Source organism: Sceloporus occidentalis, unplaced genomic scaffold (assembly GCF_023333645.1).
Source record: "Sceloporus occidentalis isolate IW3139 unplaced genomic scaffold, rSceOcc1.0.p SCAF_12, whole genome shotgun sequence".
In the NCBI taxonomy this organism is placed as follows: domain Eukaryota; kingdom Metazoa; phylum Chordata; class Lepidosauria; order Squamata; family Phrynosomatidae; genus Sceloporus; species Sceloporus occidentalis.
The window spans coordinates 5889148-5914455 of record NW_028316992.1 but is presented as its reverse complement, the minus strand read 5'-3'; the positions used below and the strand labels follow the sequence as shown (position 1 = coordinate 5914455).

General features: G+C 39.4%; 1 protein-coding gene across 14 annotated transcripts in view; it reads left to right on the top strand.

Annotated features, from left to right (window-relative positions):
- Window positions 1-25308, top strand: part of PUM2 (pumilio RNA binding family member 2) — a 76332-nt gene that overhangs the window by 24430 nt on the left and 26594 nt on the right. For 4 of the 14 annotated variants that reach the window (XM_089477983.1, XM_089477978.1, XM_089477977.1 and 1 more), the window contains exons 2-12: window positions 105-173; window positions 2536-2641; window positions 2755-2942; window positions 4126-4298; window positions 7291-7561; window positions 9112-9205; window positions 9829-9951; window positions 11572-11714; window positions 16588-16726; window positions 22318-22461; window positions 23758-24039. In XM_089477983.1, the coding sequence (XP_089334109.1) occupies window positions 123-173; window positions 2536-2641; window positions 2755-2942; window positions 4126-4298; window positions 7291-7561; window positions 9112-9205; window positions 9829-9951; window positions 11572-11714; window positions 16588-16726; window positions 22318-22461; window positions 23758-24039 (1714 nt within the window). In that variant the 5' untranslated portion in view covers window positions 105-122. Of the gene's footprint in view, window positions 1-104; window positions 174-2535; window positions 2642-2754; window positions 2943-4125; window positions 4299-7287; window positions 7562-9111; window positions 9206-9828; window positions 9952-11571; window positions 11715-16587; window positions 16727-22317; window positions 22462-23757; window positions 24040-25173; window positions 25207-25308 lie in introns of all 14 variants that reach the window. The other 10 variants (XM_089477980.1, XM_089477972.1, XM_089477986.1 and 7 more) reach the window with 5 other exon arrangements.

Sequence of the window (25308 nt, the reverse complement as noted above, 5' to 3'; positions counted from 1 at the left end):
ATTTTGTAAGCTGCTTTTAACAACTACTGGATAGCTCACATGTGTGGTATATAAAAATTCATCTGTAACAACTTTTTAGCATTATTTTTTTTTCTCTTTTGTAGGTTCGTTCTGTGGATGAAATGAATCATGAGTTTCAAGCTCTTGCACTAGAATCTCGGGGAATGGGAGAGGTAAATACTAGTAGAAGGAATTTTATCAAATAGATTATTTTGAATACATTTTTGTTAACATTAATCTACAGGACTTCGTCTCTTTCCCCAGCAATCATATCAATAATTTAAATAATGAAAAGCAGTTGCTGAATCTATCAAATACAGCCAGATAGACTAATCCATAAATCAGAAACAAATGATCACCCAGTCTGTTCAGACTGGTTTTTGGAAAATGTAAGTTCCTGCTAGTCCACAAAAGTTGGTGGTAGCAACCCAACAGACTTCAGAGTGTAGGGCATTCCATAAAGGGAGAGTCTTTGTTCACTTTTTGCTGGATCATCAATCCTTAAAAAAGTCTGCAGAATAAGAGTTGCTTTTAGACTCAGGAAGTATGCTGTGCATATTATCCTTAGGGTTTGCCTTAGGGTCACCATAAGTCAGAAATGACTTGAAGGTACACAACAGCAACAAAGCTATTACAGCCGCCCCTCTTAACTCGTGGATCTGGGATCTGCACCCTCAAATATCTGCGGAGGGGCGACCTCTGCTATTTCCAATAGCGTGCGCACCTGGGCCGTACCCCATTCAAGCCTATGAGGCTTGAATATGCGCATGCCTCGGTTTTCACGAGGAGAGGTACAGAACAGATCTCCCATGAAAATTGAGGACCAACTGTACAAACTATTTTCCTGCCAGTTATTATATTGGAGAATGTAGATGACCATGAAGTTGCTGCTCACGTTTGGTGGTTGACTGTCCTCCAGAGCATTCCCTACTTCATCAGTCTCATTTTAGTTTTAGAATCCACTTAAACTTCTCAAAGGAGATATACAAGGAGCCTAACCCAAAGACAGAGCCAGAGTACTTAAGACAATCCCTTTTCCTATATTTTTGTGTCTCAATCTATGATACTAGAGCAGAGGGATCCCAGTGCCATGATACTTGGGAGAAATGATTCACTGATGTGTGTTTGAGCCATTTCTATTTTTGTGAAGTACCAAAAAGGATTAGGATTGTTGTGAAATGCTTATTTCCTGTTTTACAACTCCCATTTACGGGGGATGAATTGGGGAAGGTCATTATGCCAGCTTCTGGTACTAAAGGTGAACAATTTCAAAAATCTTTAGGGATATGTGAATCTACTTGCCCTTTAGATTAGGAGAATGTGGGTGGGGGGACTCCAAGTGTCAGAATATAGCTGAAGTTTACTGCATTTTTCTGTTCTGCTTTCACTGCATTTCTTCCATTGTTAAGTAGAGAGCAAAACAAAGCTTACATTACAGGGGACAACATCTACCTCACTTGGATTCAGAAAACAGTGTACAGAGTTGCAGACTATTTTTAAAAGCCAGAATATATAATATATACTGAAATGGTTGACATATTTCCCTGGATTTAGGATTAGTAACTTGGAAACTACATGTTTGCAGAGAACAATACCTGATTTAGAATTTTAGATTCTGAAAGTATGCCGCTAAAATGTAGAAACATACCGGAAAAGCACTATCCCTTGAATCCTAAACATAAAGGTTCACTCAGAAGGTAATGGTTCATGTTTTAGGCTGGTGAGGGAGGTATGATGAAAAAACCCTGTGCATTATAACCATTGTTTGAAGAACTTTTAAGATCTATAAGAAGAAAGTTTTATTTCCAGGACAGGAGCCACTGAAACAATAGTGTCTTGTGCCACCCTATAGAGTAAGAGTAAGTTTTATTTGGCATTTCTGGACTGTAGCCTGCTGCAGATAAGATTTTAATTATTTCATTTTTCCAGAATGGTCCAGCTTCTACAGACAACATACAAATGAACTGTAGGAAGCAACCTTGGTTCAGGAGACCAATATGTATTGACACTTTTTGAAACATTATTTTGTAAGTTGCCTGTCATGCCTCCAAACTTGCCTTTGTCAGGAATATATGCAACATCTTGACAGGTAAAACGTATTAGTCATGGTCCTGGTTTTGCCAAGTTCCCTTAGGCTTTTAACAGTTGATGTAGGCCTAAACACCCTAAAAACACCAGATCCCATCTCATTTTGAAAGCTATGTAGGTTGAGCTCTGGTTAGTACTTGGATGGAAGACTGTTAGCAAATGGCAGGTGCTGTAGTCTCTGTTTCAGAGGAAGGAACTGGCAAAACCACCTCTTAGTATTCCTTGCCAGAGAAAACTCCATGAAATTGATGGGGTCTCCATGAGTCGACAAGTGACTTGAAGGCATGTGTACACACACATAGATAAAGAGTTAATTAGCAAAATTTAAACACTAGTCCCTTTAAATCAGATTCTTTTACATTTATGTAACTGGATAAACTTTTAAGCCTCCATTTAGTAATCATGTGAATTAATCAGTATTTAACATGTTATTTCCTTTTTCAATAGCTGCTACCTGCCAAAAAATTTTGGGAACCAGATGATCCAGCAAAGGATGGACAAAAAGGCATATTTCTTGGTGATGAATGGAGAGAAACTGCCTGGGGAACACCTCGTAAGTTATTTTTATTTACAGCATGGAATTATGGCTTGGTGAGAGAAAAATTCTGCAGTTATCTATGCTGGTTATGTTGCATCTTACTAACTTTAATGTCTTTTTAAAAACAGACCACTCTATGTCCCAGCCTATTATGGTTCAGAGAAAACCTGGACATGTTTTTCATGGAAACAGTGAAGTAAATGCTGTCTTGTCTCCTCGATCAGAGAGTGGTGGCCTCGGCGTGAGCATGGTAGAATATGTGCTAAGTTCTTCTCCAGCAGATAAATTGGATTCACGGTTTAGGAAAGGAGCTTTTGTAAGTAACTTAATTATATCAACAGAAGTTGTCATAAACTCCCTGAGCTGTATTATCCAGCATGCTTCAGTAGTTCTTTAGTGTAGGTGAGGAACAAAGTGGACAATTTGAATTTCTATTCTGATGTGTGGAAGGAGCACTCTGGGTAGGCATTCTTTATACAGTACTCAATATTAACCAGGAATAATATTCATGTTTTACACACGAGACTGATTCATGCCACTGATGATTTGCTTTTAATAGTTCACATGATCCCGAGTACTACATACAGAGCTTCTATGTGTCAACATAACTTTGACAGAGGCCTCCTGTGCCTGAAAAGCAGCTTTCCAAAATTGGGCTTTACTCTGGAGGAGCTTCCATGTATTGTAAGAAGGAAGAGGAAAGCTGGCAATTCCTGGTGCATATATGTAGGAGGGTTTTAGTGTATCTGCATGGCGCCTTAATAATTCATTGATGATTAGAGTTGCTTTCATTAAACTGTTATGTCAGACTCAGTGGCCTGTTATAGACTGCCAAAATAAAGCTGCTTCAGGTCTCTTTGGAGGTATGCTGTTTAAATGATGCATGCATCCTAAGAATCTGGAAGTTGCACCAAAGCTGCACTCCAGTGCTTAGGAATGGAGTGTGGCTTTGGTGCGACCTCCGGACTCTTAGGACCCATGCATCATTTAAATAGCATACCTCCAAAGAGAACCCAAAGCAGTTTTATTTTGGCAGTCTGTAACAGGCCACAGTTTCATAATCTTTTTTGCTTCATGTAGCTAAGGAATAATTTTAAAGAATTATTTGATGAGTTTATTTATATTGAACTGAAGGTTTAAGTTTATGTAATACATTAATGTTCAGGAAGAGCAGTTGCTAATAGAAAAATAATTTCAAAAATGTAAAATGGCTTTTTCACTACAGCTTCATATTGTAAATGGAAATTATTTTAACTTCACATGTTTTATAGTGTGTGCTATTAAACTGATGTAAAGTTAATGGGTTAGATTCCAACATCTCATAAATAGTTGTCCTATTTATCATAATAGTTCACTTTTACTTTGGACATTTTGCATAAGACTGAAACATGACAAACAAGTATTTGACCAATATAGATATTGACAAGCACTGTAGTGTAGAATCAGATTACTTTGTAATGCTCCTTCTAGATTCAGAATGAAATATTGTTTTTCCTTAGGGTACTAGAGAAGCAGAAACAGATGGACCTGAGAAAGGAGACCAGAAAGGCAAGGCTTCTCCATTTGAAGAGGAAAAAAACAGAGATCTCAAACAAGGAGATGATGATGATGTTACTAAAATAAATGGCAGAGGTTTGCCAAATGGAATGGATGCTGACTGTAAAGATTTTAAGTAAGCCTTAATTTCCCCCCCTAAAGAAGCTTAATTTTTTAGCAGTAGATCCCAGATGTATATATGAGGTTTGAGGATGTGTGGAAGCTGTACAGTGAAAAAAGCTAATAGGAAGAGAATCAACTCATTTGAGTTGTGGTGCTGGAGAAGAGTGCTAAGGATACTGTAGACTGCTGAAAAGATGAATAAATGGCTCCTGTAGCCAGCATGGTGTAGTGTTTTCAGCACTGGATTACAACTTTGGAGATCAAGGTTAATTCTCCACTCAGCCCTGAAAACCCAGTGGGTGACCTTAGGCAAGTCATACACACTCAGCCCCAGAAAGGTGCTTTACTGAGAATATGAACAAAATATAAACTTTGGATATGAGAGCCAGTGTGGTGTAGTAGTTTGAGTGTTGGAGTACAACTCTGGAGATTCTGTTGACATTCCCTGATCCGACATGAAACCCATTGGGTGAACTTGGGTGAGTCACACTGCCTCAGCCTCAGAGGATGGCAGTAGCAAACCTCCTCTCAACAAATCTGGCCAAGAAAACTCCATGATAGGTTTACCTTAGGGATGCCATAAGTCAGAAATGATTTGAAAGGACACAACAACAACAACAACAACAACAACAACAACAACAAGCTGCACTGGATCCCATTTTGGGAGAAAGGCAGGATATAAGTGCAATAAATAAATAATAAAACAACAGACCAAATCAAGCTGGAATTCTCCATACAAACCAGGATGACTGAACTGAGACTTCCATACTTTGGCAATATAATGCAAAGACAGAATTCTCTAGAAAATATGATAATGCTTGGTAAGGTAGAGGGCAGTAGGAAGACAGGAAGATGGCCATGAGTAGGCAGGACTTGAGCAGGGCTGCTGACTTGGGGTCACCATGGGTGGAAGTCAGTTCAGAGGCAGTTATAAAAATAAACATGATCAGGTTTGTTTTTTTTATTCATCGCTTCCAGATTATTCAAATTCTGCCTTACTTTGTATAATATGTGATATCTTAATATGTGTCACATCTCATGAGAGAAATTCATCTTTGTAGAGGTACGATTAGAGCAAGTTATAAAATGAGGAAGAGTGACCTGTAGTCCTCTAGATGTCAGATTCTACATCCCAATATCTCTGCCTTTGGGCTAAACAGGCTAGGGTTGAAGGGCGATGAATAACATACAGAAGACTGCAGACTGCCCAGCACATCTGTGGTATAAAACATATGAAAAGGCACAATAGTAGAGGGTTTTGTCCCCCCCCCCCCTAAATTTCAGGCCACCCCAATGGCCTAGTCCTCAAACACAGGTAAGAGCCACACAAATTCCTTTTTTCTGATAGTCCCCGTGGACCACAGACTGAAGACAAACTGGTACAAACTGGTCAAAAGGAATTATAGTATCAGAGGTACTAATCAGTCAAGAGAGTCAATGTGGTGTAGTGGTTTGGGCATTAGACTATGACTTTGGGGACAAGGATTCAAATCCTTGCTTGGCTGTGTAAACCTACTGGGTGACCTTGGGCAAATCACAGCCTCAGAGCATGGCAATGGCAACCCCTCTCTGAAGAACCCTGCCAAGAAAACCCCATGATAGGCTCACCTTAGGGTTGCCATATATTGGAAACTACTTGAATGCACGCAAAAACTAATAACAAATTAGTTGTGAATTACTGCATCCTGTTCCACAAATAAAAAGCCCCCCTTTCTTCAGAATATACAGTACTTCTTACTTCAGAAGGCAAGGAAAATGAAGTATGGCCTCATTAATGTAATGGACTACCTGGGCAGGTTTATTTAACAGAAGGATGCAAAAACTGGGGAGTTTCCAATAAAATATGTGGAAGAAACTGAAAACAAGTCTCAAGTTTGTGAAGTCGAAGGCTTTCATGGCCAGTATCCATAGTTTTTGTGGGTTTTTTTGGGCTATGTGGCCATGTTCTAGAAGAGTTTATTACTGATGTTTCGCCAGCATCTGTGGCTGGCATCTTCTCTAATTAATACTATTAATTTTCCATGGTATATACTTTGATTTGTACAAAAAATGGCATTTGCAAGCTGTTCTGTATGTAGTATATTGTTCAGACCAATAAAATTTATCTTAAACTTGATCATATTCTTAAAATATGTTTATCTACTACATTGTTGGCTGTTTATGTCATGGCTTGCTGCACTCCATTACATATTTATGAACAGTATTAAGAGTCCTAGTAGACAACATGTTGAATATGAGTCAACAGTGGGATGGGCAGCTGAAAAGGCTAGTGCAATATTAGGCTGCATCAGTAAAAGTATAGTGTCTAGATCAAGTGAAAGATGAAAAATATCCACCTTAATCCCTATTCACAAATATTAGAACTGGATAGTCTAAACTCTCAAGGAGAAGTGTGCTAAATCAGCTTCCTCGCTCATTTAAGTCTCTATCCATATCAAAAGAACATCTAAAGCATCAACTGAGTAAGCAAGACCCAGTGCGCTCCCCTTTCTCATGTGTTCAGTCAATCCAGTTCACTAATATCTGGATGGAGCTTTAGTCAACAGTAAATGAGAATCTTACATATAATAGCAATAGCAGTTATATGTAATATAATTACATATAACCTAAGCAGTTTACAAAGTGTAAGCTAATTGCCCCCAACTATCTGGGTACTCATTTTAGCAACCTTGGAAGGATGCAACCCTGAGTTGAGCTTGAATCCTGGCTGGTATTGAACTTGTAACCTTATGGTTTGTAAGTGAACGGCTGCAATACAGGCATATAACCACTGCACCACCATGGCTCTTCAAGAGAAATGTTTCTGCTCTGTTTAATCTTAAAGAAAATAATGCAGATATTCTCAAATACCATTGTTGCAACAACTGCTTTTTAAAAAGCTGGCATCTATTTTTTTTTACTATTTTTTTTCCTTTATTGAAATTATAGGTTATACATAAAAAGCAACATAGCAAATAAATCAGACATAAACGCACACATTTATTTTTCATGTATTTTCTAAGCAGTCGTACTCCTGGAAGCCGGCAAGCCTCCCCAACTGAAGTAACTGAGCGCTTGGGGCCTAACCCAAGCACTGCGGAAGGACTGGCTTCCCTTCCCAATCCTGCAACCCACAAGCCACTGGTGGAAGAATTTTCAAACTCTGAGTCTCAGAATTTGGATGCTATGGAACAAGTGGGTCTTGATTCTCTGCAGTTTGATTATCCTGGAAATCAGGTACAAATGGACTCTTCAGGAGCTACTGTGGGACTCTTTGATTACAATTCACAGCAGCAGGTTAGTATTTTTATATAGTCATGCAGCATTATGACAGTACTAGTATACAGTGATATACAGCCATACAGTATTGAAGTAATCACAGGCTGCTACTGCTACTGAAAATGGCTGCTCCATATAGTATTCTTTCCCCTTTATCTTTAACTGTGTCCTGGAATCATTATGATTATTTTCCTACATCAGTTCCACATCACTGTGAAAGTGGAAGCAAACAGTCTGATAACTTCAGTCATAAGGAGATTTTACTACATGTCACTCTAAAGGAGTGGGATCATGCAACATAGGATTGCTATTCTCAGGTAGGCTGAAGGAGCAATCCACTACACAGGATTTCTATGTTGCTTTCTTATACACCCTATCTTCAGTTTTTCTAATTCTTGCCTTGCCAACCGGCCGAGTTTTTCTTTTTCTCCCTTTTGGGACCTCGGTATCTGTGCGGGATCTGTTCTGCCCCCACCCTCCCCCACGGATACCAGAATCTGCAGGTGCTTAAGTTCCGTTGTCCCCAATGACGGCATGTGCACACAGCCATGCCACTATTATGGACAACAGGACTTCAGTGGTGGTGTCTGCACGTGGCCACACTGCCATTAGGGATAGCACCCATTGTCCCTCCCCCCCAATGCCTGGCCAGAGGATGTGCTCGCAGCTCTGGGTCTCAGGTGCCCTGCTCTGCTGCCCTCTTTGCCAGAGGGATGCTCCAGCACCAGAGACGCCTTTGACTGTGGCTCAGATTTCAAGATGGTGGCCAGAACAGGCAGAAGACCGCTTCCCTTGCATGCAGAGCATCCTGGGGGTTCTAGTCTCCATCTGCCACCCAGGTGCAAGGAGGAGGAGGAGAAGGGGATGTCTGCACACTCTTTTGATATTCCCCCATTGTCTTCAATGCTGGTGCATCCACGTCCAATGGCATTTAGTGGCACTGCATGCATGCGCTGGCAACACAGCATGCACCACCATTGGGGACAACATAGGCTTCCCATCTACGCTGGAGATGGTGGCTTACATATATCCCACATGTAATGGATTGCTCCTTCAGCCTACCTTAGAATATTAGAGGTTGATACTTGCAGTGAATAATCATTCCAGAAAGGCTAAAGGTGCAAACCAGCCCCACCCAAGGAAAATAAAATAAAATGCAAACCCCACCTCCCATTTCTGTAAATTCTTTCCATTCTGTCTATTCATGCAATCAGTGGTCAGCAAGCCTATATAATTAAACTGCGGGAAAAGTGTGTAAGAGAGCAATGGCAGCAAGGAATTTGAATTCTGCTGATTCTTCCTCGATCGGTTTTGTGCGAAAAGTTAACCCGCGTGTAGTGAATTACTCCTTCAGCCTCCTTATAATTCACTTTAAGTATCAACCTCTGCCCTAGGGTTTCTTGAGAATTAAATAGTGCCTAAATTTAAAATTCACTCATATTGTTCAATATTTTTATGAAAAGGACTGAAAAGAAAGTGCTCTTGGATAGTCTGCGTACAGTTCATTGTTAAATGTATAAAGTAAGGTTCACTCAAAAATAAAAGTTTAAATTCTTCCTTTTTCTTAGCTCTTTCAGAGAACTAATCCTCTTGCTGTCCAGCAATTAACAGCAGCTCAGCAACAACAGTATGCACTGGCAGCAGCTCAGCAACCACACATAGGTGAGACTTTTTTTCAAAGTATATGTCCTTCAGATGTCAAGTAAAAGTACTGGTAATGTATATTGTAAATGTTTTGTTAAATGAAGACTTGTAAATTTGAGCTAAAGTAGATAGTTGGTAAAGAAGAATGTATGTACCCTTAGATATATTAAGCCATATATGTGGACTTGGTTGAAATCTTTTTAGGGTAATATCCAGTAGTGGTTTGAGGAGAAGCAAGCTCATGCAACAGATCATTCCCTGTTTTATCTCCCTTACAGCCTCTTTGGAGGATTGCAAGAACCTGTTAAGCACTGAGGTCTATGCTTTATGATGGATTGTGCATGGATTATAATTCCATGGAATTGGGATTCTTCCTTGTGCAATGCAAGATTCCTGTGTCTGTGTTTTGGGTGGTTGGAGTGGAGAATAGATAGGAAGGAAAGATCATTCTTTCTGTTACAAAATCTTAGATACTTTCTTTCAATTCTGATTGCTTAAACATTGTAAGTGTGTCATGCTACCTTCTTAAATCTCAACAGATGTGGATGGTATAAATATCTAAGGTGAAATTTCTATTTAGTTCGGTACAATACTATGTGTGGTGTCCTTGTGTGAAATTGAACCTTTTGTTACTGTAACAGGTGTATTTTCGGCAGGCTTGGCTCCAGCTGCTTTTGTGCCAAATCCTTACATTATCAGTGCTGCTCCACCAGGTGCTGATCCATACACGGCAGCAGGATTAGCTGCAGCAGCTACACTGGCAGGTAAAAAAATACTATTACCCTAGCGAGTAAGTACTACTAAGAATGTATAATATGGAAAACCATCCAAATATTTTACCAATAGGGCGTGGGGGAACCGTTCCTAGTTCCCAGTTTTATGACTGGCTAATGGAAGGGCCCTTGGATAACTGACAAGTCTTTGTGTAATTCTAATTTTATTTTTCATAATAAAATATTTAATAAAAAATAAACAATAGGAATATCTGAAATTAGTTTCTCTCATTCTCTGTCTCTTTGGCTGTACTCCACACCAAAGCTTACAAGATTATTAAAATTAATCCTTTATAAAATGTTGATATCTAATATGCCTGAAATGACTCATTTGTGGGAAGTGAAACAGAACTTTGGTGAATCTTACAACAGCACCTTTGTGGATATAGTCTAAATTATGCAAGGAACATAGTCCATCAAAGTAAATGTTTATTGATTCACTGGCTGGGAGAAGGAGGCAAGCTTTGTTAATTCTCATATTAAAGTCAGTGTCATGCATAATATTTAATTTTGACAGGTTTGTTCTTAAGAAATTTTAAAAAATGCCTTTTATGTTGTTGTTTCTTAATGTGTAGTGATTACCCTAAAATCCGTGATGTTTTCTTAGCTATCATAGCACCCCTGTATGGAAGGATCTGTGTAATGTTGTGTACAACAGTACTCACAGACCACTATGCATAACAGTAGTTACTTTGCATTTTTCTCATATCCCCAGCCAGCTCTTCCCCTTGGTACAGTCATGTAACAAGTGTTAAGGACTTTCTGTAATTTACAGGATGAAACAGGGAAGACTGGAGAGATTATAGGAAACTTGCTCAGGTTGTCATTTGCTGGACTCCCCTAGGGTGCTGAAGATGTGAGAAATATGGTTTAGTTGAACCCTATGAAGATCCTTTTTCATAGATACAGTGTCTTTATAGGAATTGATTGTTTGCATCATGTTAAGCAGTCTAAATTATTTTGTAGGCTTGGGAAGAGGTGTGTTAGGCAAATGGTCATTTCTGGTTAATAGCCTCAACTTTCCTACAGTTAGTATGGTCCCTTTTTCTACTGTACTTTGCCTTTGGCTGTGCTTGATTGATAGTTGTTGTTCTTGTTGTTGTTGTGTGCCTTCAAGCCATTTCTGATTTACGCCAATGCTAAGAAAAATTTATCACAGGGTTTTCTTGGCAAAGTTTGTTCAGAAGGGGTTTGCCCTTGCTTTCCTTTGAGGCTGAGAGAATGTAACTTGCTCAAGATCACCCAGCAGGTTTCCATGGCTGCACAGGGATCCAAACCATGGTTTCCCAATATCATAGTCCAACCCTTGGACTGCTATACAATGTTTGCAGTTGAAAGATATCTTATGGGAGGTTGATTGTTCCCTTAATGCCTGTTCCAGGGCATAGAAGCTCTTTATCTCACTACTTTTAGGGAAGGAAGGATAAAACTTGGAGTGGATTTTGAGAAGAGCATATAGAGGATTATTGTTTATTTTAGGATGCTAGGAATCAACATGTCCTGTGTATACATGTAGTTTATTTTGTCACAATGGAGTTAATACTGTTTTAAAGAATTTGGAAGGTGCAATTACTACAAATAATGTTTGCATTGTAAACTATTTTTTGTTAGGGCCAGCTGTGGTTCCTCCTCAATATTATGGAGTTCCTTGGGGAGTGTATCCAGCCAACTTGTTTCAGCAGCAAGCAGCAGCTGCAGCAAACAATTCAGCCAATCAGCAGGCTGCATCACAGGCTCAACAAGGACAGCAGCAGGTAAATTGGAGGGGAACACATCTGATGACTATAAAAGTAATTGTCTCCTTGTACAGTTTGCATATGGCAGTGTATGCCATTGTCTTAACATGTGTAATAGCATACAACTTCTGCATATGTCATGGTGGACCATTGTCTGCATTCAGTTAATACATTCTTCATTTATACAGCATATTTCATTTCCAAATAGGTTATTAATTTTCAGTTCTTCCCTCCTTTGGGGAAAACCACTTCTTTGCTTCGGAAAATGAAGGCTGCCTTCAGAATCGGGAAAGCAGTCTCCATTTTTGACATGGATTAGAATGTGTCTGTCTCTTTGTTCTGTAGTTGACTTGCTGTCTTCATTATAGAACAGCAGGTGTCATGATCTGTTTATGTGATTCTGTCAAGATCCCATAAAGTAGCAAAGAGATTGAGAGAGAGAGAACATAGAGAAGCTGTTAAAGTAACTCATGTTAGATCGTTCTCCTGGTCAGAAGTGAAGGGTTCAGGATTCACTCAAAGTTGAAAGAGAATCCTGTTGACCTACACCCATCTGATCTTTGCTTAAATTATCTGAATCTAGTGCAGTTGAGCTACTGATGCATAAACATCTCCTTTTCCTGAGAAGATTTATTGAGCACCACCACCACCACTTTCCCATAGCTTTTGTGAACAGCCACTAGGATTCCTACCCATCCAACAAGAAACAAGAAGGAGTATGTAGCAACTTTGGAACTAGTTGTGCAAGGATAGGAAATAAATCTCTGTAGAACATGAATTCCAGGTAGTCCTTAGATGGGATCTTGAAAACAGAATTCATGTTTTTTGGAGTGGAAAATTTATTTAGAGATCAACATAATGGCCATTCCCTGCTCACTGTCAAGAAATAGATAGACATTGGGTTTTCCCATCGGCCAAACAAAACAACAACAACAAAAAAAAAAAAAAACAGAGCAAGTACTATGTAGCTGGTTACATTAATGTTGGTTTACTGCCTTACCTGGATTCATTCACCTATCTCTTGTATCTCCCAGTATTCACCTTTGGCTGTGCTGGCTAGGGCTGATGGGAGTGGCTGTCCAATAACATCCAGAAGGACAAATGACTCCCACCCTTTCTTGTGGTTTGGAGGTCCCATGGTACAGCAGTGGCTATGTGGAAATGTATTCCCCATGATAGAGAAGATGGCCATGCTAATTCATACATATGCCAAGGAGGACACTACCATATATATTAATCAGATCTGTTTGATTAAAGCCAGAGGGAATCACAGAGCAAGGGTCTGTTTCGAACATGCAAAGGAAGAGTGGTATAATAACTTGTTTGTTGGTTGGATTACAGTAGTTCTGGGCTTTCTCCACTATAGTCATTCTGTGGGCTCAAACCTCAGTACCCTATATGGACAAGTTTCAGGTACTTTTGTCAGCTGCATATCCATCTGTTCCTGGGAGCAAACTAGCTAGTTGTCCATGAATGTGTAGGGTAACTATATTGGACTTACATATATTTATTTGGAGGATTCTGACTATGCCTCATTTCCTTTCACCTTTTAAGGGTACCTCTGCAAGATTTCTGTTCTGAAAACTGTGATCTTGGTAATCGCTAATGCTGATGCATTGGGTGCTCAAATTAGGAGTCCTATTAAATAGGAAAGGAGCACTGTATTATTCACAGTAATAAAGTAGTCTTGATCCATCCTCATGTGCTTCCCTCCCTCCCTGCCTCCATATATCTGAACATTTACCAAGCTCAAACAACAACTTCTTCAGTTGTGTTTGTTGCCTAGCAGGCCATGAAAGAGAAGGTGATGTGAAGAGTTGTCAGGTACTAGACTTACTGACAGCACAGGTCTCTGTTGCTTTCAAAAGTTCTCACTCTGCAGTAGAGTGCCTATAGCTTCCTTGGCATATTGATTCCAGGAAAATGTATCCTGACCTGTCTTAGTAATTGCCAGGGATGCTTGTGATCTTATGCATCCTATATTCCTTAGTTCTCAGGTACAAAATTAGGAAACTAAGGTGGGTTATGCACTGTCAGAAAGAGGTGCATCCCCAACGCCTCTCTTTGCTCTGCAGGAGTGCCTCCAAATGGTGTGGCGCTCCTGCGGAGCAAAAAAAGAGCGCTGGGAAGCAGCTCCTTTTTGCAGCACACTTCCGCTGCCCCAAAGCGTCAGCGAGGGTGCGGAGACGTTGCAGCTGCGTCACCCCATTTGGAGGCGGCGCAGCTGCGACATCACCAGTACGTGCCACGTCTGGTGGGCACGCTGCAATAGCAGCGCCCTCGTGATGTGCAAGGGCTGCTGGGTGTGTGGGCACTCTGCCCACCAGGCAGCCCTCACACGTGACTAGGGCACCGCAAAGGCCCGTCTGTTCTATGCTTCTTGCCATTCTCTCCTCGCCAACAGCTGTTTTCCCTTAGCTGTTTTCCCTTGCTCCTAATGGAACAAGTGACTACTCCATTCTCTTGTCATTCAAAGATTCAAAACACACTGAAGAAATAATCCAATTTGAGACCGCTTCAACTGCTTTTGCTTAATGCGAGGGAATTCTGGGAACTGTAGTTTTTGTGAGGCATTTAGCCTCCTCTGTCAGAGAGAGCTCTCATGCCACAATAAACTGCAATTTTCAGGATTCTCTAGTATTGAGCCAGGGCAGTTAAAGTGGCCTCAAACTGGATTATTTCTGCAGTGTGTTTTGGACCAAAGTTAATCAGGGTTTTCTTTTGGGGGGGGGGGGTGTCTGTTATTTTAGTTAGTGCTGTTCAGTATTGATATGAGAGCACTTACAGTTTTATTTATTGTAAAGTTTCCGTGACCCAGTTGTTAGGGCTTTTCCCAATACCTGCTGTTGCTTTACAGTGCAAAGGGATAGAAATCCAGATATGTCCGTGGGCTTATTTAGACATACTTTTTAATCCTGTTTGGACTATATGTTGATGATTTTAGTATAAAGCTGTGTCTGAAGCATTCGTATGTACCATATGGATGGAGTTGGCACCAAGGTGAACTACATCTTTCTAGGTTCTGTGTAATGGTGGCTTTGCAAGCACTTTAGTGGGGCTGAGGTGGATTGCAGTGGCATACAGTTTTCACCACCACTATCTATTGCAGTGCTTTACTCCACAATCTCTATAGTTCAGGAATCCATCAAATCTCAAAAAGCAGCTTTCTCAACAGTTCTGAGGAGATTGTAGTGAAAAGGGGATTTATGAAAGATTAGTGTCCATTTTACACCAAGTGCATTCTACTAGCACAAGGACACCAGGGAATACAATCCTCTTATCAAATTTGTATAAGAATGGTTATCCATTTCAAATATTTATATGCTTTTTAGTTGATCTTTTGTAACAGAAAACATTTTAAAGAGAGTTGCATTACAAAAATGTGCGAGTGGCATTATGTGATGTTACCTAGTATTGGAGCTACACTGTTTTTTGTTTTGTGTTGTTGTTTTTGTGAACCTGACTAATCCACATTAATGTTGTCCTGCAACTTTTTGTTTCGATTTCTACATATTATAAAAATGAATTGGTATATCTTAGGCCCACTGCAGATGTAATGTCCCCAAGCTTCTGATCATGGTTAGGTTAGCTTTTCTGAGTTCATCTTGTTATAGTGTTATGTCTGGATGATAAAATAATAATGATTTGCTCAAATCATGCTCAAAAGTAGGTTGCATTGGTTCGGCTAACATTGGCTAATGATCATATGCACAAGGGGGAATTTGCATTTGAATCAGCTACTTGAATAAGGTAAAAAAATCAACATATGCTTTCACTACAGCAGAACTGTCAGCACTAGTGACTCACAGCAGCATTTCATGCATGGCCTTTCCGTGTTTAAAAGTGTTTGTTATACATAACCGTAAAGTCACTTGTCATCTGTCATACTCCCTTTACTTCACATGAGAATAATTAATAAATAGTAAATACCTAATAAGTCACATTTTATGCCCTTTGATATGAGTAGGTAAAACTCAGTCCTCCAGATATTCTCACTTTGTCTCACTTTGCTAGTTGGGGCTCAAGGTAGTTGCAGTTCAACAAAATCTTTGCTCACCCTACACGTACACCTTTTATCTAAATAAATAGAAAGAAGGCTGTGGAAGCTCAGTCTTAATCAAGAGCAATGAAAGAAAAAAGAGTAATCTTAACAGCCCAAAGTATAAAATTTCTAAAGATATGCATGGATTTGTCAATATGTACAAACTAGGCAAGAGGCCATCGAAGTAATAGCATACTGCTTTAATCTTTTAGCAGTGGTTTGTAATTATATCTTTGTCTGCAAGTACCTCATTTACCATGGATGATACATACTGTGTGTGTTCAGTATTTGGAATTTTAAACTCCTGTTCGTTGAGCACCTGGATTTGGAGCACAGGTTTGTATCAAGTATATTTGACACCAGGGAAACAATGTTTGAGAGTGGTGAAAATTTGTGTGTTAGGTGAAGAGCAGAGGAAGTGTCTGAGGATTATTAATAATCCCTTAACTATGATTTAAAGCCAACAGGCATTACATCTGCATTGGTTCAAGGTTGTAAATATCTCACTAAATTGCAGGACATGATCAGTGATTGCAGCCTTTAACAGATTCTGGGGGTGGAAATTGAAGCTGTAAGTAGTTTGTCATATTTACCTACTAAAATGTCTAGACATGGGATCTTTGCTATTTCTGCCCTTCCTTTGAATGGTGCTGAAAACGTAATATATTGAATTTTTGTTTCTTGTGACATAATTCTGCAATCAAAGTAGCCCACTCCTGTTGCGTTATTCTTTGCTTATACATTTAAAAAAACAGTCCATTACACAAAGATGTTCCTTCATTTTTATGATATATTACCATTTTCATACTCACATTTTAAGCAAATAGTGTTGCCCTTGGTCTTTTGTAGGTTCTTCGTACTGGAGGAAGTCAGCGCCCTCTTACTCCCAATCAGGGTCAGCAAGGGCAGCAGGCAGAGTCACTTGCAGCAGCAGCGGCAGCAAATCCAGCTTTGGCTTTTGGTCAGGGTCTTGCCACAGGCATGCCAGGTATATAATGACGAGTTAAGGAAACTAAGAAAAAAAATAAAGCTAAATATCCTGAGTTCCTGGTGTAATCACAGTAGTTGATTTAGTTGCAATCTCTTAATAACTGTTTTCTTTAGCCTGGGTAAAAGTTGAAATGTGATCTTCATTATATACATTTACAGTTGGCAGAGTAAGGCAGGAGAAATATTTGTATAAGATGGAAACAGCCAGGGAGAGTGTTTCCCAGACCTTTTCACACAAAGTGTTTGTGTCTGCATTGCTCCTGAGAGAATTAAATCTACTGCGCATTAACAACATACTTAACACACTTTCAGAAAAATAAGGAATATAATGACTTGCTTCCTAAGACACATAGGCAACATTTCAGTTGTACAATGGCACTTTACCACATCCTTCCTGCAGTAGTTTTCCATTTTCGAAAACTCAGGCCTGAGATATAGAGGACCTCTAAATGGAGTGTGATACAGTGGGCCTGAAAAAGAATAGGAAACACAAGACAATTCTCTTGTGCCAGTAGGGCAGCCTTCCTTTTATATTATTATTATTATTATTATTATTATTATTAAGCAGCTTTATTTATATAGCGCTGTAAATTTACACAGCACTGTACATACGATCTTTTAATTAGACGGTTCCCTGCCCTCAGGCTTACAATCTAAGAAGACACAACACAAAAGGAGAAGGGAATGGTGCTGGGGAAGGGGATCAGGTCCTGGAGTTCATCTTATGAATTCCATAAATCCAAGTCACTGGAGAGGAAATAGTGTATTTCAGTATGTAGCATTTGCTATTTGTGACATATACAGTTTTGTGTGTTGTCAGAACTCTTTCACTACTGATTCTGAAGAAAAATGGATTCTGGTAGAACTGATTCTAACATTCTTTATATTGTGATAAAGGACACATCCATATGAAAGCAGGTGTTTAGAAGGGTTTTTGCCTTCTGCTAATGGATAAATTAAATTTGTTTCACATGATGGTTGAGAAGCTTTTCTTCAGAATATATCTGATTCAGTCCAGAATATATGCTGTAAAATCATGTATCAGTGTAACCTACCACATTATGGATTTAGTGCCATGCAAAAATTGCAGCTTTTATTCATGGTGAATGTGGTAGTTGATCTTTATTCTAGAAACAAAGAAAGGGATCAGATTATTGGTACATCTGTTCCAACATACTTTTGCTGCAATTCCTTTAAACTTGAGCCAATCCATAATAATAATGCAACTTTTGCATTATTATTTTGCTCTTAACCTTGATACCTTTCAGTGTAAGGAAGTCCTAGTAGATGAAGTGCAACTTCTAAATAAATGTCGATAGGATCACACTGGTAAAGCAGGCTAATTGGGACTCTTACCCCACCCCACCCCACCCCCATTTTCTCTTATTCATAATTGTAGTCTTAGTCCTTTGTCATTTGTAGTTTAGGAGGAATGGAGATAGATTGTTCTTTGTTTGATTTGTTTATTTATATAAAATGCTGTGTATAGAAGATCATTCTAATATGAGTAACAACTTTATTTGATTATGCAGAGACTTGTACTTTTTTAATAGAAAGATTACAGAGAATTTCACTCTAAAAGGTTGCGCCTTAAGAAATGAGTAGAACAGAATCAAAGGGCAAAATAAAGCCATTTTATTTGGTTTGTCCCAGTAAAATAAAGAGGTAAATGTACCAGAAGATCTACATCTAGTTGCAGTTAGATATTGAACAGCAGACTGACCTGTGCTTGTAATTGCTAATATGAACTCTTTGATCTCTAATATACAGAGCCAGGCCATGATAAAATAATACAATTGTGGATGAGAAAAAACAACAATCCTTGATGTGAAGATCATTGAAGGGTACTTGGGAGACCAGGAGGGTTAAATTTAATATCGAGGAAAAGAGATCTGACAGTGGCATAGGAAAAGATCACAGACTGTACTTCAGTTTTGACTTTTTATATATGTTGCATCTAACTGAGACTACTCAAGATAAATTGAATAGAAATCAGCACAGTCATATAATCTATTATTTGCAAACCTATGCATGCAGGTGATATATTACTAAATCCAAAGTCATCTTGGAAAGTTTTTTTAACAGTGCAAATGTGACTACTTCGTTTTTAACAATGGTACAGAAATAGCTCTGTTTTCTCTTTCATTTAAAGAAGAAAGGATTAGCTTCCTTAGCTTAGAAGATTAGAGATGCCAAATGAGATCCTAGCTGGTCAAGAAGTGAGAACAGCATTTTTACTTTGCATAGATACTGTTGAAGTGTGTTCACTGTTGTCATTCTGCATTAAAATTTAAAACAAAATGACACTTTCAATGCAACACACAAGTATTCCTTTAAATTTTATGTCAGTGGATTTAGCAATGCTGCTGGCAAGAAGTCTTTTCTGCTTTACAGAATTTATTGCAGGTTTTAATTTTTGCTAGAGTTGGGAAGCCAGTCAGTACATGATTCAAACAATGACAGATATCCCAGGAGGTCAGTTGGTACCATTGATGGAGGCAGGTGGAAGTAAAAGTTACACTCATGGACCACCCTCATTTAGAAGCAGCCATTCTGCTTTGCGGTCTTCACAAAATCCTTTCTACATTACCTTTTCCTACTGACTGTATAATAAATGTTGGCTTCTTTGACACATAAAAGCCACGCTTCTATAGAATTCTTCTTATTGTTTGTAACTGATGCATTAGTGCTTGCTGCCTGTTTCACTCCTGGTTGGCTCCTCCTACCAGTGGAATCAGCTGTACTAACCAGCAGTGCTGCTGTCATTGGACCCAGGGCAAGATGCATGATTCAACCCTAAACCTTCCCAGATACCAAATGTCACTCCTTTTTTAAAACAAGTTTTAAGTGACTTAAATCTAAGTGAGAGAAGCTGAAAATAAATAACATACAGCTGAGATTTAGCATCATACATTTTACCCACTCCCTGGCCTGTTGAGAAACCAACATTTTCCTCATAGCATACTGCTTATCCACCCCACCCCACTATCCAGACCTCCAGAAGTCTTCCCTCCCACACCCTCCACTCCCCAACCTGAAAACTGAGGGTGCTACATAACATTACACCCTGTTTTGGGCCTCTGGTTGTTTCTCTAATAAGTGTGAGTATGACATCAGGATATGAAATCAGCTTCCAACTGTGGAAGAGTCATTTTCAGACTCAGGTTCAGATATAATACTACATGTGGAGTGTGTGTGCTTATAATTTCCCAGTTACAGTTGGCCCTATACATCCATGGATTCTGCATGCACAGATTCACCTTTAACTGTCTGAAATTATTTTTTAAAAAATAAAAAAAGCAAATCCTAGTTTTCCCATTCTATGGCGGGATACAAACCGCCGCTTTGCGGCGCTTCCCCGCCGCCGCTGTTTGCTCCGCGCGGGAGCTGCAGCAGTCAAACCGCGCGGCTCCCGCGCGGAGCAAAAAAAAAGCTCCATTTCGGAGCTTCTTCTTGCGGCGCCTCTATGACGTCGCGAGGCGCCTGGCGCGGACTCGCGACGTCATAGGCGCTGCGACACGTCTGGACGCTATGCGTCCAGTACGTAAAGATGGCGGCGCCCATGTAGAAGGGGCGCCGCCATCTTGTACGTATAGGATACGTACTAGGGTTAGGGGGGTGCGGAAGCACCGCCCCTTCCTAACCCTAGTACGATCCTATACGTACTATATGGCGGTTTGTATCCCGCCTATGTAAAGGAGACCACTTTACTGTGCCATTGTATATAATGGGACTTGAGCATCCATGGATTTTGATATCCATATGGGCTCTTGGAACCAAACTCCATAGAATATCAAGGGCCCACTATATTTGTAGCTATTACTGTTGGTGGAAGGAGCCATGTAGGACTGGTTGGGCAGTGAGAGTGAGAAGCCAAGTCACTCTGGCATTCTGTTCCTGTTTTGTGTGGACACAGCCAGCCTGTTTCCTTATACAGAATGACAGTTGGGAAACAGTTGGAATACACATAATTTATGCTTAACCATTGAGTATTGAACATTTCCTAGGGATAACCACATAACAACTAATACCTTGTGATTCCATTGCTTAGTTTAGTGTAAATTTATCTTTAAAGAGATTTCTTGTTTTTTACTTATACTGTTTATTCTCTAACAACCTATTTTACATTCCTTACAGAGAAGCAGTAAACAGAGTGCAGTGCAAGCCTGGCCATTTGCTAGCATGTGAAAATGGTAGTGAAGGTAGTAGAACAGAATAGCCCAGATCAGTTTTGTATATGCATTTTTAATACCAAAAATGTAGTTCTGTTTTTAGAAGCCTTGTTAATATTCTTTATACATTCTTTTATATAGCTCTTCCCTATTTTGAATTGAAGGTACTTGGATGCCTACATATTTACAGATAACCACCTTTATTTTTTTCCTTGGTTTGATATATTTCCATGTATATAATTTATAGGCTTAATCTACTGTGTTTGTGCATACAGATCTGTGAGAGAAAACTCATACATGGCCCAATTAAATCTTCTGTCCTTGGCTTGAACATACAACATGCCAAGAATACAGCAGAGCACCTAAAACAGTTATTTTAAAATAGTGAGCACATATATCTTGTAGAGAAATCCAACTGCTTTCTGAGACTTCATGAAGGAACTGCCATTGCTCAGAGCATAAATAGCCTATGCTTTGTGGTTAAGGAGGTACAGACGGGGCTTCTGAGCCTTTTTATATGAAATGTGTAAGGGTCTCTTACTTAATTTTTTGCACTTTATTACTTTCATATATTCTACTATTCTTGGTTAACTTTTGTAGAAGAACAAAGTTGTTTTGCTAGAAAATCCCAGATGGATTCCATTACTTCATTTTTAGAGCTCCTGATGAGGAAAGTGAAGAGCTTTACTCAACTTCAAAACAAAACAAAACAAAATACATTGTCTTCAACATTAGGATAACTGAATAAATGTTAGGCTGATAAGTGTTTTTATATCAACATAATTGTCTTCTTAAAAAGGGTGATAAATGTGAAGTTGGGAGAGTACTTGCCAAAATCTGTAGGTCTGCTGACAGTGGCAAGCTCATGAGATCTAGTGGTCAGTATCAAAATATGGAATTCAAAGTGATGCCCATAAACTGTAGCAGTTCCGCAAGTACAGATTGGCAGTATATGCCTGCCTCCACATTTTCCCACCAAAGTAGCTTATCTACAAGTAGAGTTCTGTAGTTCATCTAGAAGCATTGTTTATGTGGCATCCTATTCCTTGGCTAGGAATGGCAATATCTTGCATATATTTCTTTGCTAGGAAAGGGCAGGGCAGGGGATGAGGAGATCCCTGGACTGTGTTGACACATGAATGAACAGATAGATGAAAGAAACAGAAGATGCACTCTTTTGTTTGGTCACTGGGGTACAGTTCTGTTTATCCCTGGACAAGTGGCTGACTGGCAATCTGTACCTGAACCAAAGTTTAAGAATAAAAAGAATAGATTTGGAGTAGAGTTGGTTCTTAATTTCTGTAAAAACAAATGACAGTGCTATCTGTTCGGTTGTAACCTGTTCTTTGGATAGAAAGTAAAAGTATTGATCCCATAATAAAGAAGTTTACTAGAGCATATTTTCTGTATTGATTAGGCTATCAAGTGCTTGCGCCCACTGCCTATTATGATCAGACTGGTGCTTTGGTGGTAGGTCCTGGGGCCAGAACTGGACTTGGAGCACCTGTCAGGTTGGTGGCTTCAGCACCTGTTATCATCAGTTCTGCAGCTGCACAAGCAGGTAGGTAAATCTTCCACAGTGCTGTTGCATTTCATTGAAGAAAATGTGTTGTGTTGGTAATAGTTCTATTCTCATTTTGTTGCCTAAGAAGGTTTACTAAGAACAGTTTACTATTCAGAAAGCTGTGACTCAGTGGTAGAACTTTCTCTGTTACTATTTGCTAGGAGTTCCCCACATATGTACAAGAAAATGTATGGATTGTTCTCTAAGGAGTTGAATTTCTTCCATTTCTGACTCATCTTACCCATAAAAGGTGATTCATCATCTTCTGGTTTTTACTTCCAAGGCCTTGCACCTCCAAGGTACCTCTGCTTGGAAACACCTTTGTGAACCAGCTGTAAGAAATATCTGAACCGTGTATCTTGCAGTCATCCTTATGAATGCACAGAATACAATTCAAAATTCAAAATAAGCCTCTTTCCAATCTCCCACGCTCCCTCCAGGCTGGAAGATGGCAGTTGTTGCCATGGAGGGAGGGCTCAGGGCAGTCCTGATGTCGTTTGGCCTGCCCCCTCCCTCCCTTCAGGATGGAAGATGGCAGTTGTTGCCGTGGAGGGAGGATATAGTACATAGCACTGAGCCATAAGCTAATTATTAGGAAGAAGGGGGAATGCAACATATGAGAGTTGTGCTTATATTATAGAGAAGTAAGCACTGAATATGAATTTAAATCTACCAGTAAAATGTGTTATGGCATAGGACACCATGGAGTGACAGCCTTCACAGTGTACCTAGGCACTGAAAGGGAAGATAAAGAGAAGGACCAAAAACAGGTGGAAAGTGATACAACCTTTCCCTGGTGTTAGAATAGTGGCTCTCAAACTTTGGCTGTCCAGATATTTGGATTTACCAGAAACCCTACTTAGGGTCAGGGTTTCTGGGATTTGGGAGGCCACGACAGCTAGCAGATGAGATGTTGAAAAATGATGTTCTAAAAGGCTTATGGAAAGTCAGTGCCTTCATTCTTTTATGGCACTAATTTTTTGTAAATGCAGTATGACTCTTGCTGCTGCTGATTTCCAAACAGTGAGATCTCACCTGCCAACTTGGGAAGGGTTTCCAAGCTATACCTTCTGTTCAAGTATGCAAATATATGTTAAAATCTTTATCTACTTAAAATTTTATGTAAAAGTTACTTTTTTCCTGTTTTGGATTTTCCTCTACACCAGAGGTTGTTTTTGCACCAACAGCCAGTGTTAAGAGATTATGGGAATTGCAGTCTAGAAGTGTTAATATGTTTTATACTCTGATTGTTACTGATAATTGGGAAAAACAAGAACAATGTATGTTTTACAGCTGCAGCAGCTTCAGCTGGAGGAACCGCAAGCAATATCACAGGAGCCACAAATGGGCTTTTTCGGCCCCTTGGTGCCCAGCAGCAACAGCAGCAACAGCAAGCAAACAACAATCTACAATCAAATTCATTTTATGGCAACAATACTTTGACCAATAACTCCCAAAGCAGTTCACTCTTTTCACATGGTCCTGGTCAACCAGGAAACACATCTCTTGGTTTTGGAAGCAGCAGCTCCTTAGGAGCTGCTATTGGGTCAGCTCTTGGTGGATTTGGCTCATCTGGTAAGTTATTTCTTTGGTAAAAACAACAGTGAAGAGGTTATATGTGTTGCTGTGGTTTAGGGGGAAATGTTTTTCTCCCTTTGCACTCTTAAAAAGGATGTGTTTGGAGTTGAAAGAAAGACAGTTGAATATACTAGATCTTGCAGGTAAGGAACAGTGTTGAGTGTATTAGTAATAATAGCCAGGTGACTTAAATTTGGGGGCCTTAATAATAGCTTGGTCTTATAATAAGTTGGTCTTGTTAGGTTTCTGTCCCTTAGGGCTGTTTTTATCTGATTACGTTCTGTTCTCTCTGCTAATTCTAGCATCATCAGCTATCAGGATCACTGTTGCTAGAGGCAAGAATGTAGGTTTCCTTTCTCAGGATTATGAATGCATGCTCAGGAACGTTTTGTGGAGTGACGTGAGCATTATTTCCTCTACCATCAAGAGTACTTGTAGTATGAGAGGGTGACTTCGGAAACAAAGGCCCTCCATTTTGCTCTTTGGACTCATTGCTTCTCTGCAGAGACAAGGAGGATTTTCTTTTCCCATTGCCTCAGAATGTAGCCTGTGGTCTTTCATACATCTTGCAGTATCTTGACTTTTTTTTTTAATTGCTTCAGTTCAGAAGAGCTTAACCATTGTCATGTTTCTTTATTTTAATTGTGTAGTTATCTTTATTGCTTTATTCACCATGTAATAAATATATAAACAGCCCTTCTAGAATTCGTTAGCTTCTTAGATTGTGATGATTTTTTTGTTGAAAAAAATTGTGAATTTATGTCAAGGCACATAAGAGCAGTTGCTAACATTGCATAGGTGAAGGCATGATTGAAGCCCACACAATTCAGTGCACTTTACAAAAGAATAGATGTGAGCTTGCACACCTTGACCTTGGAAAATGTCCCATGTGAAACAATTTTTTTAAGTGTTTTAGACAGTGTGTTAGATTGCTTCACTTCAACTGTTAGAACTATTCCCTAATTAGCCTCATAGAATCTTTATTTTAGCTGGCACATCTCTGTGTAGAATGAGTTTAGAGACACAGTGTAATGTAACAAATGTATCTGACATTCAAGTCTTAAAATGTTTTCATTTAAAAATCATTAATTTCAAAAACTGAGAATCATATTCCTGTCATTTTTTGCTTAGGGAGAAGAGTATCCTTAAAACACACTTTTTATGGTAGGCTTCTGAAGATTTTTTTTCTTTCTCCAGTAGTTTAGTATAAAGCAGATGTCTGTTTATAAAAAGAACATGATATGTAGTCCTGCATTTCTTGCGCCC